Source organism: Poecilia formosa, unplaced genomic scaffold (genome assembly GCF_000485575.1).
Source record: "Poecilia formosa unplaced genomic scaffold, Poecilia_formosa-5.1.2 Scaffold30, whole genome shotgun sequence".
NCBI lineage: Eukaryota > Metazoa > Chordata > Actinopteri > Cyprinodontiformes > Poeciliidae > Poecilia > Poecilia formosa.
The window spans coordinates 1147685-1165834 of record NW_006799969.1 but is presented as its reverse complement, the minus strand read 5'-3'; the positions used below and the strand labels follow the sequence as shown (position 1 = coordinate 1165834).

At 40.3% G+C, this 18150-nt stretch overlaps 1 protein-coding gene across 5 annotated transcripts in view; it reads right to left on the bottom strand.

Moving 5' to 3' along the window:
* Window positions 1–18150, bottom strand: part of LOC103136055 (AT-rich interactive domain-containing protein 1B) — a 195921-nt gene that overhangs the window by 50174 nt on the left and 127597 nt on the right. For all 5 annotated transcript variants that reach the window (XM_016670059.1, XM_016670060.1, XM_016670058.1 and 2 more), the window contains exon 5: window positions 13027–13333. In XM_016670059.1, the coding sequence (XP_016525545.1) occupies window positions 13027–13333 (307 nt within the window). The remainder of the gene's footprint in view (window positions 1–13026; window positions 13334–18150) is intronic.

The following is an 18150-nucleotide window of genomic DNA, read 5'->3' as shown; positions in this document are numbered from 1 at the left end:
TCCATAATCCCAGCATGCTTCAGACTAAGGCCACAAACTGATGGCTGGACAATTTCCTTCAGCATTTTCTGGTGGAGAACAAAATTAATGGTTCTATTCATTATGGCAAATTATCCAGGTCTCAAGGAATAATAGCGTAACCATTTTTAACTGTAGGTATGATCTTTTCTGAATGGCTTTTGAAATTATAAGCCAGATGTAATGAGACACCCAACAATCAGTCCACAGATTACAACATATCCAAAAGTTTTGGGACTTTCTGCTGTTGAAGAAGTTTGAGAAATAAAAGCTGGTGGAACATTAAGATCATGGAAATGCCAAAGCTCCCAAACCTTTTGTAGAAAACCCAAGTTTGATAAATTGCTACTGTTGGCTTCACTGAGATATTTCCCCTTTAACCTTCAAAATACAAATTTATTCAACATCAGGAGGAGGGTAGAAGTATGTGAGAGCATGCAACTAAGTGTGGGTATGTGTGTCGTCCAATACATTCTCATGCATTTGCCTTGGTGTGTATATAAAACACTGTGCTGCAGTGTTATGCAGCATGTTTGCATCACTGACTGAGGAAGCCTTAAGCATGTAGTAAAGGGTCATGGCAACTTGTTGCCAAAGGGACAGATTTAGCTGCAGTTGGGGATCAGATGGGGAGGCACTGAGGATGAAGGATGCCGGCAGCGGTTTGCTGAACCCTTTAAATGCAGAAGCCGACCCTACAATAAAGGCGAGGCTTTGTGTGTGTGTGTGTGTGTGTGTGCAGTGATATATACCAGGCACCCGCTATGCTGTCAAAATCTGTTTGCTTGGAAGGCAGAGGGGGGAGTGGCAGCATCCTCCACAGTGTGTTTGTGAGTGCATGCCTCTGTGGAGGTGGAAACAGGGAACAGTGACCTCTACGCTCCACTAATTCCTCCACATAACCATGTAAACTGTCGCCACAAATGAAATTACTGCAAAGAAATCTGATGCACGTTTTAATGAAAGACAACCAAAGGGAAGAAAGGAAGCAAAGGCGAGAGTAAAGAGAAAAAAATGCACCACTAATACCAAAATATCACTAATAAGACCTTTTTCCTGTGGTCCCTCCCTTCTCTTGCTTTTATCCAATGTTCTTTATCATTTTTAACAAGGTGCCATTAAATAATTACATCCAAATAAAACAAACAAGCTCCTCAGTGAGTCCTGGCACTTTTAATCTACATCATTAATAATTCATGAGCTGGATCTTTGACGCGCAGTTCTTCTCGCCCTGCGGAGTATGGAGTGGAGCGAGCTAAATGTCAGGACAAGCTGAGTATACACCTTTTCGTGCCTGTTGCAAAAAATATTACAAACTATGAGTGAAAATTCAAATGTTAGGAAAACGCTGCTTTGTTTGATGCCGCTTCCAGAAACCACAGTTTCCTTTTGCACACCTAATACCTAATATATAAAGCCATGGTTGCATGATGACCCTATGATTATTAACTGTCAAGACAAAATAAACCAGAATAAACAGAATTATTTGCTTTAAATGATCAATGAATAGAAATAGATCAATAATTTAATAAATGTTGACTGCATGCCATCTTTAGAGGCAAGTGCTGTTAATGACTGCAGCTATTTATAGTAGCACAACTAACAAAAATTAATTATAGGCAATATAAAGCTAACATAATTAACGTCAATGTAGTTAGCGAGTGATAAATTGCACATATTACTATAAAGATATTTAAGTTATGTTCAATTAAAAACTACTCTTAATTGGTACTTCATTATGTTGAGATTCAATCAACACAATTTAAAAACGTGTGTTGACATAGCTTGTACTATGTAGAGCACACTACACTATGTAATCCGTTTTCTTTTGACAGACATAATAAATAAACCTCCACATGTTATTGTTGATATAAGATTCACATGTATGCTGGTGAAATAATGCAGCTACTTTGAATTTATCTTCTTCTAAATAAAGAGTAAAGAGGTGAAAGCAAGACTTTTAATAGTGAAAAATAAATAAAAAACCCAACAATGAACAAAGCAAACTAGCGAGCTTTTGAGCTGAGCCATCGGTAGAGATACTAGAAAATGAGAAAGGAGCCAGGTGAGGTAATCAGAGATGCTGAACAGTGCTGAAAAAAAGGAAAGCTCAGAAACTGAGAAAGAGAGACTAATTAACTCAGGGAGCCGAAGTGAAGTAAGATTCAAGCGGATCGACAAACCAAAAGGGAAAAGTCTTATGCTCAAACTAAGAGAATAAAACAAATTTAAAAGAAAAAAAAGAAAACAAGAAACAAATTATAGAAGTAACATATATGGCAAAACCAAAATGACAATAATAAACTAGATGGGCAAAGACTTCACACACAATAATAAACCCAGGAATGATCAGAAAGTACACACTAAAGAAAACACAAACACCCATGGATCATGACATGTAAATGTTAATGTGTTTTTGCAATGTATTTTCACAAAGTACATATAGTTCAATATAAAGTTTTTTTTAAAATGTTTGTTCAGTTGTTTGAAAAGTTAATCCTTTAAGACAAATGTAAATTCAATGTATTATTTTCTTTTATTAGTCATTTTAACATTTCATTTAACATAAAATTGTGTAATTTCTCCACTTTTGTGGTTTTAACTGCGAAATTGTGACTGTTTGAAAGTGTTATCTTTTTCATAAAATTATGCTTTTTTTTGCAGTATTTTTACTGACAATTCCAGTGTTCCCTCAGGAGCTTTAATGCAATTAACACATGTAACAATCAGTGGTGTGGCGATGTCTTGTTGTCCAACTCCCTTGCATCACGCTGCATTTTTATTTCCTGTCCACAATTTACACCTTTAAAAACAGCCAGCTGTGCAAAGACACATTAACAACCAAATAGCTCACATACAAACATGACTTGAAATACGTTTTGTCGCTCACAAGAATCTAGACTAATTTGTTAGTTTTATTTCAATCGAATGCGATATAAACATTCTTTCTTTTCAGCTTAATGTCATAGAAAGTTGTGAATTCACAAGTTGAAAAGTTTTTGCTTAACGCTGAATCGTTGGGACTCTTTAGAATGCAAACATTATGCGGACGTAGCAACAGGGCGAAAACTAATAGGAATTTGCTGCTTCTTTGGGATGTAATACTTCACGCTAAGAACCCAATGCGCACTTTTAATTTCTCATCCAAGAGGACTGTTGAGACGCCTTTGAAGGGAGGGAGTGTGGTCTTTGAAGATTTGTTTTCATCATGGTTTCAAACGTAAATGGTAGCGAAGTTCAAAGCCCGGGGAGAGAACTTAAGGCATTACTTTTATTATGTTTCATGGCCCTGGAAATATAAAGTGTATGAGCTAACTCAACCTGTATGAATGATGATTCGCCACATATTCAATGATGACACCAATTAAGTGCACGCACAAGGGGTGCAGGTGCATTAGCTGCCATGTGTGTGTGCATGCAAAACTATCATTTCCCGCACACTTTTTAAAAGTATTCCTCACAAAAACAGAGCAGCCTTAAGCAATGAGGGCCACTTTGGATAAAGTGAGGTAAGTGTGGTGGGTGCAAATAGAATGGTACAAAAGACAGAGAAAAGGCTGCTTCAGCACCATCACCTAATACAAGCCTCAGGCAATAAATGTGCACATACCTGCAACACCCAACACACATACACACACACACACACACACACCTACACACAACTCCACACACACACACACACACACACACACACACACGCATGTCGAGGTAAAACCCCCCATTTGCCATGTCTTTAGGGGGAAGAGGCAGATAAACAGCGGGCTCCAATAACGGTGGTTTAGATCTCAATGGGTGCGAGTCAATGCTTCTCCAAGCCGGGGGCTAATGCCAGTTAACTCTCCCTGTGGGGGATGAACATAGGCCTGCAGTGGCTCGCAAAAACAAGCGCTCTCCCAAGATCCTCATTACTTCCAACGCTGAGTAGCAACTGTAAGTAAAGAAAAACTGCAGCTTAAGCTAAAAACAGTGGGAGAGGGAGCGATGGAGCGAGAGAAAGCATGAAAATAGGTGTCGGGGTGGGAAAATAATTGCACACTGTGCTCCGGTTAGGGTTTTCCAGTCGGACAGAGTTAGAATGGGATTTCTCTAAACGGCTAACGCAGCAGGCATGCTCTTTTTACCCTCTTATTTTGGCCGACGGTGTGCTATGTGCATATAATGCCTACAGGGACAGCATTTTGCTGTTTCACTTCGAACAGCAAGTAAGAGAAATGTGGGAGAGAGGGGTGGAAAAAAAGAAAAAGCTGGGTGGATGGCAGCGTGGGTGGTGGGGGAAGAAGACAAAAAAGGAGGACACAAGGAGAGAGAGGGGGGGGAAAAAGAAGAGCTGGAGGAGAGATGTAGAGAAATGAGACGGAGGCGCAGAGATGTGGATGGAAAAATTCAGCCTTGTTCCTCGGTGGGAGGCCTGCGCCACAGCAACGCTCTGAGCGAATAAAGCAGAGACAAACAGTGATGGGAAGGCGAGAGGGTGGGGACGAGGGAATGCGAGACACAAGAGGGAGCATAAGAGAAAGCAAGCGCGTTGAAAATAATGAGAGGAAGAGAGGGGGACGGGGACAGCCAGAGGCAGTGTTCCCACCACACAGCCTCTTAGGGAGTGGTGTGACAAGAAAACTTGCCATGTTCCACACACTCAATGGTGGAAAAAAAAACAAAAAAAAAACATAAAAACTCTTCCCCACAACAACCCCCTCACACCCTTTTATTGCTTCTTTCTGGTAACTTTCACCAGAAGCAATAGAGGAAAAATTTGGGTTTTAGCTAAATGTCCCTATATGGCATTTTCTGTTTCAGTAACAATGTGGTTTTTTTCTGTAATCGAGAAATTCCTGCAAATATTGTTCACAAAACGGCTGACTTAAACTTAAACCATTCTCTTCATGGATCTACACTCAACGTTTGACCAGTAATGATTTTTAAAATCATCACTGGCTCATCTCCCAGGGTGCCATTGTGTCAGAGGTCAAACAAACAAACAAACAAACAAACAAACAAACAAAACAAACAAAACTCTTTTGATTCAGTTGTCTGATGTTTATTTGCATGAACAATCTCTCCCTTTTATGCAAAGTCTAAGATACTACAGCTGAATCAAGTCTTTCTAAAGCTTAAGATCAAATTATGTTTTAAGAGTGCATTTTCTGGTTTTCGGTTTAATTGGCTGAGGACTGAATTAACTCCAATCCGTTTCAAAGAACTGCCACTGCCTTTGACCAGAACAGTTCTCAATTACCACTTTTTCTGAGTACTTCTTATATGATAAATAAAACCTGTCTACAAATGCAGGGCTGAGCAGTAGGATGATGTAAAGGGGAGCAAATGTAAAGCTTTGGTTAAGGAAGAGCCTTTTAGCTATTAAAAAGAAAAGGACCAACCTTCTTTCCTACCCTTCCTCGCTTTCCACCCTTCCACTTTCTCTGACCTCTCTATCCTTTTCTGGGCCCCGGAAGCTCTTGAAGCGAAGCACAGATAAACAGCTTAAACTCTCCAGAGTGCTCGCCCGCGAGCTCCATTCACCTTATTAGAGGAAAATAAAAACTTGGAGGGGAGGTGAAAAACGAAATAGAGAAAGAAGAGGATGGAGGAGGTAGACGAGAGGCCAATGTTAACTGGACCTCCAAGGACTGCGGTTTGAAAGAGACAGAATGAAAAAGAATGGATGGAGCTGAGAGGAGTATTTGTGATCTTCTGCAGCAGACAGGCACAGCTGGGATGTGAAAGAGCGCAGAAGTCCTCTGCGGATATTAGCGGCTCCACAATGTGGAGTAAATATTGCAGCTTTGCTTTCAACTTGCAGGCACGCAGAAATCTAAAACTATGACCAAATATTGTACACGGATTTGAAAAACAAGTTTCTTTCTGCTTAAGTTCAAAGTGCTCAGGGATTTGGTTGCTCTTTTATGTAAGTGGCAAAGAGCAACGACATGTGTTTTAAGTTTTGACCAAAACAGCAGGGTAGATTTTGTGAAATATCCCAGTTTATGCAGACATGGATACCCACGCATGAGCTGGCGAGGCAAAAACATTTTTTTTTTGAACATTTTGACTCGCTCAGAGTGGAAACATACGAGTTCATCACAGCTGATGTTTTCATTGTGACACTTTCTCTAATCAGGAGCCACATCACTTAAACATGACTTACTGTGTATCCTCCCAAATCATGTTGCAGATCTGTGTGATAATGCACACTAAACTCCCTCTGGACTTTCTGATCTGCCTTGTTACACTTTTTAACATTTTTCTAACTTTTATTATTTGACATAATGTTATTTCAAGACTCAACATCTGCCTGTTGGTTCTTTTTTAAAGAGTGAATCCTCAGGGGAAACCATTTTATTTAAAAAAAGGTGGGATGATCTAGTTTGGATGTTTGATTATCATTTACGGTATTATGTTGTATAAAGCTAAAATAGCATTGACAGATTTGAATCATAATATGTAATTTATAATAATAATAATTATTATTATTATTGCTAATTCACTTGTAGTGTCAGAATACTTAATTTGATGTAAATTTAGTCCAGGTGTGCGGCAGCATCCATGACGAGCATCTTTTTTTTTTTTCCTGGTTTTGTCAACCACATCTTGATGTCAAGGTTACAGATGAAAAAGGCATCCAACTTCCGTTTGTCATCAAAAGAGATAGTAATATTAAGCATTATTTCATTCACATAACCATGGAAATTTACCCCCTGTTTCCTGATGATATTTCCAAGGGTCAGCAGGCACATTATAAACGGTGGGACCAAACATTGAGCCTTGGGGAACACCATTAAGCTTAGAAAAAATTGAAGTCTTTGATGATTTAAAAAAAATCTCTATCTGCTAAATAAGACCTGAATCAATAACAGAGAACAGCAAAGATAGGGTTTGCAATCCAACTAGTAGCAAACCCTACTTAATGTACAGTATGTACAGTGCTCACACAGAGCAAAGGACTCAAGGTTTTCACCAGGGGTGCATTTTAGATCACTGGAGATTTTCATTAGAGCTGTCTCCAAACTGCGGTTGGTCCTCAAAACAGCCTGATAGGCTCCAAAAGTAGCTTTTATAAAGTTGCTTTTATGAATTAAAAACATCTTTTCTAAAATATTCCTCAAGAATTCAAGTGTGACTATTTTTGAGATCTGTTGGATCTCTGTAGCACGTACCCACAGAGATCCAACTCTGTATGCAGGTAGGTACCAGACCAGTTTATTGTGAATAAGTAACATTTCTACTTAAAACCCCAAAAAATATTTTTATTCTCTTGCTGTTATAAAACTTGTTGAGGGATTTCTGCCAGTATAGACTTGCCTCCATGTTTTCTGCAGCGGCGCTACCAGCTGATGACAGCTGACTTTCCATGTTGTGTTTGCATGAAGTTTGATGTAATATGCATCAGATTCAGTCTGGTAATGGATACATCTTCGGCTCGGTTTTGGAGAACTGACAGGTCTGCTAAGTCTTTACAGAAAATGACACCGCTCTGACAGACTGTAGCTGTAGATATCATGTCAAACCAGAGGGTGCATGCAGTGAAACCAAATAGTAAATACAGCCCGAAACTTTCCACCTCTAAGCTCACATTTTTTGATTTGTAAACTTTCTGAAGACATTGTGCTGTGCACTTTAACTTGAATACCTCTCTACTTTCCTCCACAGTAACTCATGGAGAACCCACTTGAATGAGAGACAGAAATCTTTCTTTATTGTCTCTGATGTCTCAGAAAAAAAACCCCAAAACAAAACAAACAAAAAAAAAAAAAACGCCTGACAGACACCAAGAGGTGTGTGTATGTGTTTGTGTGCACATATGAGATGGCGGATGAGGAGGGGGGAGGTTGGCGGTTGAGCAATGTGATTTCTGCTCGACTGTCACAAATCTAGCGCAACAGGAAAATCAATTTGGCCCTGTGTGTGCCTTTTTGGCTCCGGGAGAGAATCCAAATAGCAAGGCAAGGCTCCGGATAATGTTACAGCGTATTGGATTTGCTTCATGGAGAGACTGACAGAGGGAGGTGGGGGAGAGCGGGGAAAGAGGAAGAGGAGGAGAAGTGAGGAGACGAGGGAATCACAGGCTTGCTGTGGCGCTCCGACAAGATAGATTTGTGCAAGTGTATGGGTGTATGATAGGCTGGCAATCTGTCAACATACTCCTCTTTAACACTCTCATGGTGCAGCTCTCTCTCTAAAACACACACACACAATCAAACACCACTGTCACTCATCCACGTGAGCATACATACAGAAGTAATTCATACGAACAACAATATATATGAAGTGTCAAAGCATGAAATACATTTTTCACAGGTATGTGTGCCCCTCTGTATGCTCCCTCTGCCTGTCTTGGCTGGTATTTCCACTCTGCATGTGTACATTTGTTTGACAGCCAGGTGAAAACATGACATAATGAAATTGGTCTCCTCTGACCGCTGTCAAGGGGAACGGATGTGCTGATGCATGTGACGTGTCGCATCACTCCCATGAGGGAGCCTGACTGGTGGCAGACACAAACACGGTGCACATGAATGTGAGCGCGCAACTGTACCGAGGTTTAAACAACTTTGTTTAGAATAAATCGTCACCTCTTCAAATCTTAATACAGAAAATCTTTTTGAAAAACATTTAACTTTTATCGCAGTAGCATAAGTTCATAGAATAAAGGCAAATTACACCTTTACTTTTAATTGAGAAAAAAAAAATTCAAATGTTGAGATTTTTATTTGTCAATATGTACATAAAATCTCCTCACTGCCATAATAATTGACATATCTGATGCCAGTTATTAACATTTCTGGTATGGTATGACCCTCCTTTTGCTAATCTCTCTACGTTAGCAATTTGTTTTAGAATTTTTCTTTCCATTGTCTTTGCTTTCTTCTAAAGTACATGCACTGGATTTATCTGAAAACGTCACAGAAAATTAAATTATTGTAAAAAAAAAAAAAAAAAGATGAATTAATTCTAAGACTATCTTAAACATGTTTACATGCAAAGCCAAAAAAAAGAAAAAAAAAAGTGACTCCAAGCAGCCAGCAATATTTATCTTTACATATTTGTGCAAAGTCTGGAATATTTTCTTGAACCAACTTGAAGAAATTTCACTTTAAATACCAACTGTGTTTGTGTAAAAAAACAAAAAAAAAAAAGATAATTGTCTGAACATTTTTTTTATTCAATGCCAAAAAAGATTATTATTATTTTCTAATTTCTTTGCACTTATACGGAAGCCTGCCAAAACTATCCAAACATCATCATGTGCTGACATTTATGGGACAGTTATAATTAAGTCCAATTGGAGGAAAAAAAATCTAAACACCCAAAAATGTCAATGAAAACAACAGATTCTGACAGCAGTTGAGGTGCAGAATCAATTTAAGAAACAACCTGCAATACCAATTTCTCCACTGACAGCGGGCTAAATGGAGCAGAATGAAGAGCCGCCAGATAGACTGTGTTTTGACTTTTTCTTGACTGCAGCTCAAAATGCTGCAGATGAGGTCTTCACACAAATTAAATTGCTTATTATTCGTTGTCATCGTCTGATTTTCTTTTTCTTTTTTTTTTACTTTTACAGGACAGTTACCTGCTTTTGCAGAAATCCACAGCAAATGCTCACAGCTTGCGAAAACTCTTGCCTGTCTTCACTGCGTCCTGCCAAAGTAAAGCTTCAGCATCAACAGATATGTTCTGACTTCAGACGAAGTGTTGCAAAGTGGGGCATTTTTAATCAGATGTGTGCTAACCACATTAGTTCTCCTGTGTCTCTGTGAAGCCAGCTTCTTCTTGATCTAATTCAAACTGATTGTAGTACAGCAGCTAAAACATGCCAGATGTTACTCACTGCTCCATGCTTTATCACCACTTATTTGACGCCTGGAATATTTAAAAATATTTTCTTATTAATCACGTCCCAGCGATCGGTTTCGCCTCCCGTCTTCGCCCGCCTCACTCTGGATTCTTGTCATGATTCTTGGCACGAGCGTCTTGGAAAAAAAAAAAACCCACTGTCCCAGTTTTTCATTAGCGTCAATCACTGGTGTAAGAGGCTGAGAGGGAGGAGAGGAAGAGCAGGAGGAGTAGACGGAGGAGTTGGAGTTTGGATCTCACTCCAGACACTTTGCCCCTCCTTGTCGGAGTGACTGGCAGGTCTTAGACAAGCTGATGGGCCGGTCAGCCGCTCACTCAGAAAGGCAGGATGGCAGGATGACATGGAGGCCACACACACACACACACATACAGTTACAAGGCTGTTGCAGGCAAATCAAGAGTGCATTTATGTGAAATGCTCACTGTTTATTTATCTAAATGCTCTGTTATGGCCTCAAGAGACAGACAGACACACTGTGTAGTGTCTGATAGTCCTGTTACGTTGTTTTGTTTTAGATAAGGCTACAAATCTGAAGGGAAATCAACCCCAAACAGTCATAACATGGTAACACTCCAAGTAGGGATACAGTACAGACACACAGAGCCTTATTTATAGAGCTTTTTTTTGTAATAGCCCAACACAAAAAAAGTGCTCAGTTACGAACGTAAAGAAACAAAAAAAATCATTAACAGTTTTTAAATCTTAAATAGAAATCTGAAAAGTATTGTGCTTGCATGTGACATGCCCTGTATCATCCTTTATATAATTACAGCTGTTCGACTTTCAGGGAATGCCTCTAACAGATTTATGTATCTAAAGATTGAAATTCTTCCTAGCAAAATAGCTTTGTGAGTAAAACTGAATGACTTTAAACATCGATTTCAAGTTTCAGTGAGGTCATTAAACTGACTGGGTCATTCTGGCACATAAATATGAGTTGATCTGAAACCATTTTGGCAATTTGTTTAGGCATGTTGTCCAGCTGAAAGATGAACATCCACTCTCTCAAAGCCTTTAATAGCTTTTCTTCAAAGGATTTCCCTTTTTTTTAGGCTTCTCTCAAAACACAACCTGGCAGGTGGAGAATCTTCCACACATTTTTGTTTTATCAAAGAGGAAAAGTGCTCTGTTAGATATTCAAACCCACCTAATCTACAAACATGTATCCCTGACCTGTTGTGTTCTTTTGTCTTCATGATGATGGTTTGTTCACTCACGTCCTCCAAAAAACTTCTGATGCCTTCATAAAGTAGGCTGAGAATATATTTGGGGGTGTCACAGTAAAACGGAGAGATAAAAATGAAATAAAACTGCTGAAAACCATTCAAAGCCATCTGCAAACACTTCACTAAAAACACTTTTGAACAGTACTATAAATCCTGGTGTGATCCACAGGTAGCTGGAACATAGAGGGAGATTTGAGAAAAAAGAAAAAAAAAACACCTCCATGAATGTGAAGAAATATCTCTGCAATGCAGCCAAAGAAAAATATTTCACAAAGAGTCCAGGTTACACAGCAAAGCTCTTCAGTTCCCTGAATTAGAATTTTAAATGGACTGGAGAAAATCAAAGTAAATGTTCAGGATGGAAAGCATTTGGTCTTCTGTCACAGTGAGTTCTCTTCATCGTTCTCTGTGCAAACTGGCAAAATGGAAATGAATTTAGATGCATTACACAGCGATTTGAAGATGCAGATCAGAAAAAAAAAATAGAAACAATTAAACAAAAAGCATACTGCAACTTTTTATTCTTTCCTTTTGATAATTATGTTTAATTAAGACACTGATTGACGTTAAGTAAAAACATTGTGCTGCCGAAGTTTTATTCTCACAATCTAGTTCAACACATAACATTTAAACCTGCTTTTTGTGGGTCCACCAATGATATTCTAAACAAAGGACACTTTGCAACATAACCTTGCTTAAAGGCACATATTTAAAAAAAAACAAACAGAAATGGGGGAAGAAACAAGAAGGTCAGACATAAACGTGGGTGTGATTACTGCGAAAAGCTTTCAGAAGTAACAGGTACACTAATGGTGTTGACATAAGAATGATCCAAGTAACATTTTCAAATGGAAAAAAAAACAAAAAAAAAACAGAACAGACTTGATTTTTCTTCACGAATATGAAAGACAATTTAGGTATTTTGATAATAATTGAGTTGTCTGAGAATTTAAAGTTCTGGTTCAGAGTCAGGTTTCCATTTTCATTTGATACACCCAAATAAAATCCAATGCAACCATTCATCTACCTTCAGAAGTTACCTGTTGGTAAGGAAATTTACCCTTTGTGGTGAAAACATAAATAGAGAAGGATTCAGGTGGAAGACCCTGTTGATAGGACTAATATTAGCTGACCTTTATGGATGGCCATCAGTAAAATTATTGAAAAACAGCCATAAGAAATCTCCTCAGCATAATCGCTTATGGCAATAGTTGGAAAGTCGGTTGCTATTTATGTAGGACAAACAGTAGCCATGTGGAAGAAGGTGATCTTGCAAGACGAAAACAACTAAACACAATTAAGAAAATCGTGTCACTACTTGAAAATAGTTTTTCACAGACTCTCTGTTCAATCTAATTGAGTTTGAACTATTTTCCAAAGAATGAGCAGATGTAACATTTCTAAATTTGTAACGCTGATGGAAACATACTCCTTAAGACTTACAGCTTTAATTGACCCAAAAGGTGTTTTTTCAAAGCATCCAATCAGAGGGTCTGATTAGGAATTCATAGTACACTTTTCAAAGTTTTATTTGTAACAGATGCTACAAAAAACAAAAGTGTTTTATTTTCCACCTATTTTATAATTAAAGTTTGGAATGACTAGAAAGTAGTGCTCAGGTGGTTCAAACATGTCGCAGCAGGTATTTTTCATTAGCTGTCAAATCCGATACACCTTCACTGACATCACTGACAGTGGGATGCTTTGACCTTGTTCTCTCTTTTGCTTTCTAACAGAAAAATTCAAAACAAACTTTTAGCAGAAATTCAAAAACACAAAATGCAAAATACAGCTCTGTCATCAGCAGCATATTTTGGCAGGTTTTTTTTTTTTGGTAATTAAAAAAAACCCTAATAACCCATGCTAACTTTTAATCAAGTTAAACCACATAGTTAAAATTCATGAGGCTCAAAGGGGAAAATGTACCTGGAGCTGTGGTGTTGGCAGGGGGTCCACTGGCAGGAGAAATTGGTCCTGAGCCTGAACGGGACGGCTGGGACTGAGTGGAGCCTGCTGGGGACCCAACCGGAGAGGGAGAGGGCCCACTCCTCTGGCCAGGGAGGTGGGGGGAGGCGTGGGGGGAGAAGGGGGATTGTCCCTGGTTACCGGCGCCTCCCGTCTCCCCTTGGCTGCCGCCGCCGCTGCTGCCGTTGGAGGATCCGCCAGCGCCGACAGCCGAGCCCAGGCCGGCCTCCGTCCCAGTGGGGAGGTCATCAATCGAGCCAGAGAGATCCTGGAACGCAAGCAGAGACTTACAGTGAGTATTTGTGAAGCTCATCCAAGCATTTGATGAGAGCTGACAAGCAGCAGGTGGCAAATTTAAATGTAGGCTCAAGCGAGCACATCATTTTCCCAGAGCACGTTATGTCATAAAGAAGAGGCAGCTCTGCAAATATTACTGGAAAAGATTAAATATATGGGCAATAAGTGTCAGAAACATTTAAACTTTAAAGGTTTTATTTCAACGTGTGTAAATTAAAGCTGACTTATATATGACCCTCCACATCCTCAAGAAAATATCTTTATAGTCTGTGTCAGTGGTGGAAAATCCTAAACATGCCAAAGAACAAGCCACTAAACTGTCCAGGCCGTGGTGGTAAAAATAAATTGTAATGGGCTTCCATTCAGACCAAGGGTGAGTTCATATTACAGTTTCAATTCCCAGTGGCGAGCGAAGGGCTGTGTACTTAAGTGTGCGCGAGCGTCTGTGTGTGTGTGTGCGTGTGTGTGTGCACACACTTAGCAGGTAGTTCCCTGTTCTAAAGCAATTCCAGGGAATCCCCCAATAATACTGCTGACACACCGCTGACTGCATAAAAGCGCGAAGCGCCAAAGGAAAGTAAGAGCGGCAGTGATGGAAGTAAAAAGCAGACCCGATGTGAAGTGATGAGATGAATCGTGATGTCTGCCCACCGACCACACATCACACAAACACACGCACATTCACACTGAGCTGAGAGGCTGTGGCTCAGCTGTGTGCGACATCGAGGGGAAGTCACCTGTAAATAACCCCTGTTTTTCTGGCTGGTACCCATTTGAGGAAAAAAAAAAAAACTGGAAAGTTGCAAGTGGATGACAGCTGATCCTACCAGCTATACCCGGGCCTGTGGTCTCTTCAGTCACGTTCCACCTGAGCCCTAAACGCTGATTGTCAACTCAGATATGTTTCCTGAAATGGAAACAAGGACTGCTCAACCACAAAAAAACATAAACATAATGGTAAGATTTTTTTTTTTCTTTTTACGTTTGTATGCGAATCCAGACACAAAACAGTGCTTTTTTCACCCATCATAGCATCTGTTTTAATAAACGAGAGAGGTAAGTAACTCTTGTATATTTGAATGTGAAAAATAAAATTAAAGTCATGACAACTAAAGAAGTTCCAACTATAATTTATTGTTTTAAATCTACAGTTGGTGCAACATGTCTACAAATGAGTCAATAACAGGCTCCACCCGAGCAGTTTTTCCAACTAAATACTCTATACATTGTGGAATATTTTTAATGTGAGAACATTATATAATTCTCTAAGTTATATGTATTTACTTAATAATCCAAGAAAGCGCAAAATGTGTTTCATTGCATTTTTCATGTAAAACATACTAAATGTACATGATGGCAGAGTTTAAACTGACACTGGTAAAGAAATAAAAGCTGTATGAATAAATAAGCATTTCCTTGTTTCAGTAAAAGTTGAATATAGATAACTATTTTTATGAAAATGTTGCTCGTCAGGATTAAATCTAAACATGCTCTCGGTAAAAACACTGGCAGCTTTGACACACTGTCAGTTTAGTATCAGAGCAACACAACTTTTCTCATTACAATAACACAATGCAATATCAGATAAATAATGTGACAGGCACCCTCCCCCCCCACACACACACCCACCACTCATTCTTTCCATTCATGGTTCCTGGCTTAGCCAGTGGAACAGACAACCAAGTCAGTGTGGCAGCCCGTCCATGCCTGATTGTTTTGGTTAATGCGATCTCAACTGTGACACACATAACCTTTGTTTTCCATCATGCTGCTGTGAGTGCCCACCCACCCCGACAGCCTGCCAGTCTGTCGCCTGGCATTATCTACCTTCGCTCCGCTGGGCACAATGGCTACTTTCTTTTCCTCTCCCTAACCCATGATCTCACTCTCTACTTCAGCCAATCGAGCCGCCCTTTGCACTGAGCTGATTGGCGTCATGCGCTGCCTCCTCCAATGGGGCCGAATGTTGTTTTTTGTCCCGCCGGCTGCTTCGGGTGCATGCTGTTTGACACGGAGGGGTTACCGTGAGAGCTGGTGTGACCGAGGCTTTCCCAAAAAACACCGGGAGCCAGCCGGATGTACAGCTAGGTTGTTAACCTACAGGCTAATTGTGTGAATGGATCGGAATAATTGCATTTCACCTAATTGGGTGCTGTTGCCAGCATTTCCTGTGGCAGTTTAGGGGTGGCAAAATGTGTACCAGTAATTCGTTTAGAGGCTGTTAGGCTCATTTGGATTATACACACACTTGAGCACAGCTGTGTGGCCCAAGACCAAAAAAGTAGTGGTGCTGTTTAACATGCAGAGGTGGGAACGCTTAATGCTCATAGACGTAAAACTGTAAATACCCTACAGACAGCGAAGCGTGATGCATACACAAGCATAAGATTTAATCATTGTTAGTGGCTATAGAGCATTGTTACCTTGGTTCGATATAGAGAATTAAAGCCAGCTACCCAGCTCATGGCAGATCTCAGGATCCAAACGCCCAACAATCTGGGGCCCCCATCCAAAGTGGCCCAAATCCAATTTGTTTGGCTCGGGGCTGCAAATTGCTCTGTGCATTGAGTCTCCAAATAGCTGTCAACCACTCCCGCTTGGCGTCCTTTATCGCTTAATTCACTCCTGGAGCATGTAATTGTCATAATAAGAAAAATATTGAGGTGATAATAACCAGTTACTTTGAGATGCCTCCCCCCGAACCCTCCTGCACCTCCACCGCCAGATTCAAGACACGCAGACACGTACTTATTCACGTTTTTGCACACACACATTGGGTCAGCTACACATTTCACACAACATTGGAGAGGCAGTCGCTCGTGACCCTTCACCTCGCTGGTGTTAGTGCTCCTCTGTTTGTGTGTGCGAGTGTGACAGGAACGCAGGCTGCTAGGCTGTCACGGCAAGACATGCTTGAGCACTGATGTGGCCGAGGGGACAGATGAGGCTTTTTACACACACATCTTGCCCCTCACTCATGCTACTAACCCACACACACACACACACACACGCATCCACACTCTAAGGCATCGGTGTGAAGCAGGGAGCTGTCACATCCAGCAGACTGCGCGCCTTCTCCCCTGACCACGGCGCTGATGCTGTCTCCTCTCACAGCACTCTGGGAATTAATCAAAGTTGCTATGAAAGTAGGCAAAGAGTGTGTGTGTGTGTGTGTCTGTGTGTGTGTCTGCGTGTGCGTGCACAAGTGGTTCTTGGTCTAGACAGGGAGGAGCCAACATTTACAGTTTCCTACAGGGTCCAGGAAGATGGAGAGACTGCGACTTCCCTTGTCTCTCATTTCCTACATCAAGTGTCTATTTTCCTGTCTCGATCTGTCTGTCCCAGTCAGAGGCGTTAAATGGCTCAGAGCGCCGCAGCAGATGGCTAGCCGGTTAACTAGAGCCTGAAACACAAACGCAAATACAGCAAGTGAGCGCTGTGAGGGGGCAGCTCTTCAACACGACCAGGCTTTTGACTGCGCAAGCCGAAAAATTTACCTTCGCTTTCAATGCATTTAACATGGCATGCAAAAGTATTCATATCTAGCTTCTTACATATTGTCACGCCACAAACCTGGGTCATGGTATATTTACCTAATCAATCAAATCCAGACTTAAAACCAATTCAAAACCTGTGGATTTTGACAGATGCAACCTGTCCGATCTGACCACGCGTGAACTGCTTGACAAAGAATGTAGAGTGCATCAACGCAAATGTGGTTGAGACATTCCCCAAAAAAGACCTGCTGCTGTAATTACAGCAAAATGTAGTTCTGCAAAGTATTGACTCAGAGCTTTTGAGAAATGAAATCTTTACAGCTTATCTTGAAAGCATTTTTGGGTCCCACATTTCCATGCATAGCTTTGACTTCACTTTTTTTTTTTTTTAAACATGCTTAGAGTGAAAAGATTTAGCAGATCCAATCTATATGTGGCAGACATCTACTAATGAGGACAACATAAAATAATCATATAGTATAGTGAAACTATTTTTAAACTCAGGATGAACAGGAAGGTCTTAGAAGGGTTACCTGTTTCTGTTGTAAAAACCTTAAAATCCATAATAACCTTTCATAACATCAAACACATAGCTGCTGCAGATGATGCAATGTACATTGAAAACACACAGAGCTCAGTAGACAGTTTTATTCTCTGGGTAAATATAATGATATAAACTGTAATTAACTCCAATAGCCATCGTTTGTAGGCCTGAGGGACGGGTCTTCTTGTGGCAGCTCTGTGCTCATTTATCGACTCCGGCCGCTGTACTTTCTATTTTTATAGTGCACTGGAGACGGCGAGGAAATGCTATTACAAAGGCGTTTATTTTTTGAATTCTTACCCCCGTACCGTCGATTGAGGCGAAAACCAAATGAAATGCGGTGCAAATGAATCCAAATGGGCTGCTGAATGCTTCTCTGTGTGTGTATGTTTTAAAGAGGGTTTTAATGCAATGCCCCATGCAGAGCCCTGGCTGCAATACCCTTCAATAAGTGCTATTAAGCACAGAAAAGAAAGCAAGAGACTTTATGCAGCAGAAGTTTTAGAAGACGCCCTCATTATAATTTATTTGTTCACGTCAATCAGCTGGAATGTTTACAAAGGCTGGAGTGATGATGATAATTAGTGTTCACGGTGATGAGAAGTGATAGAAATGATGGTTGTTTCAACTATGACATCTTCATCAACATGTGCCTGAGAAACAACAGTACCGAATCCTGTACTATGGCTTCAATATTTTTTAAAATTTTTATTATATGTTGACAGCACTGTGGAAAGAGGATGTGTG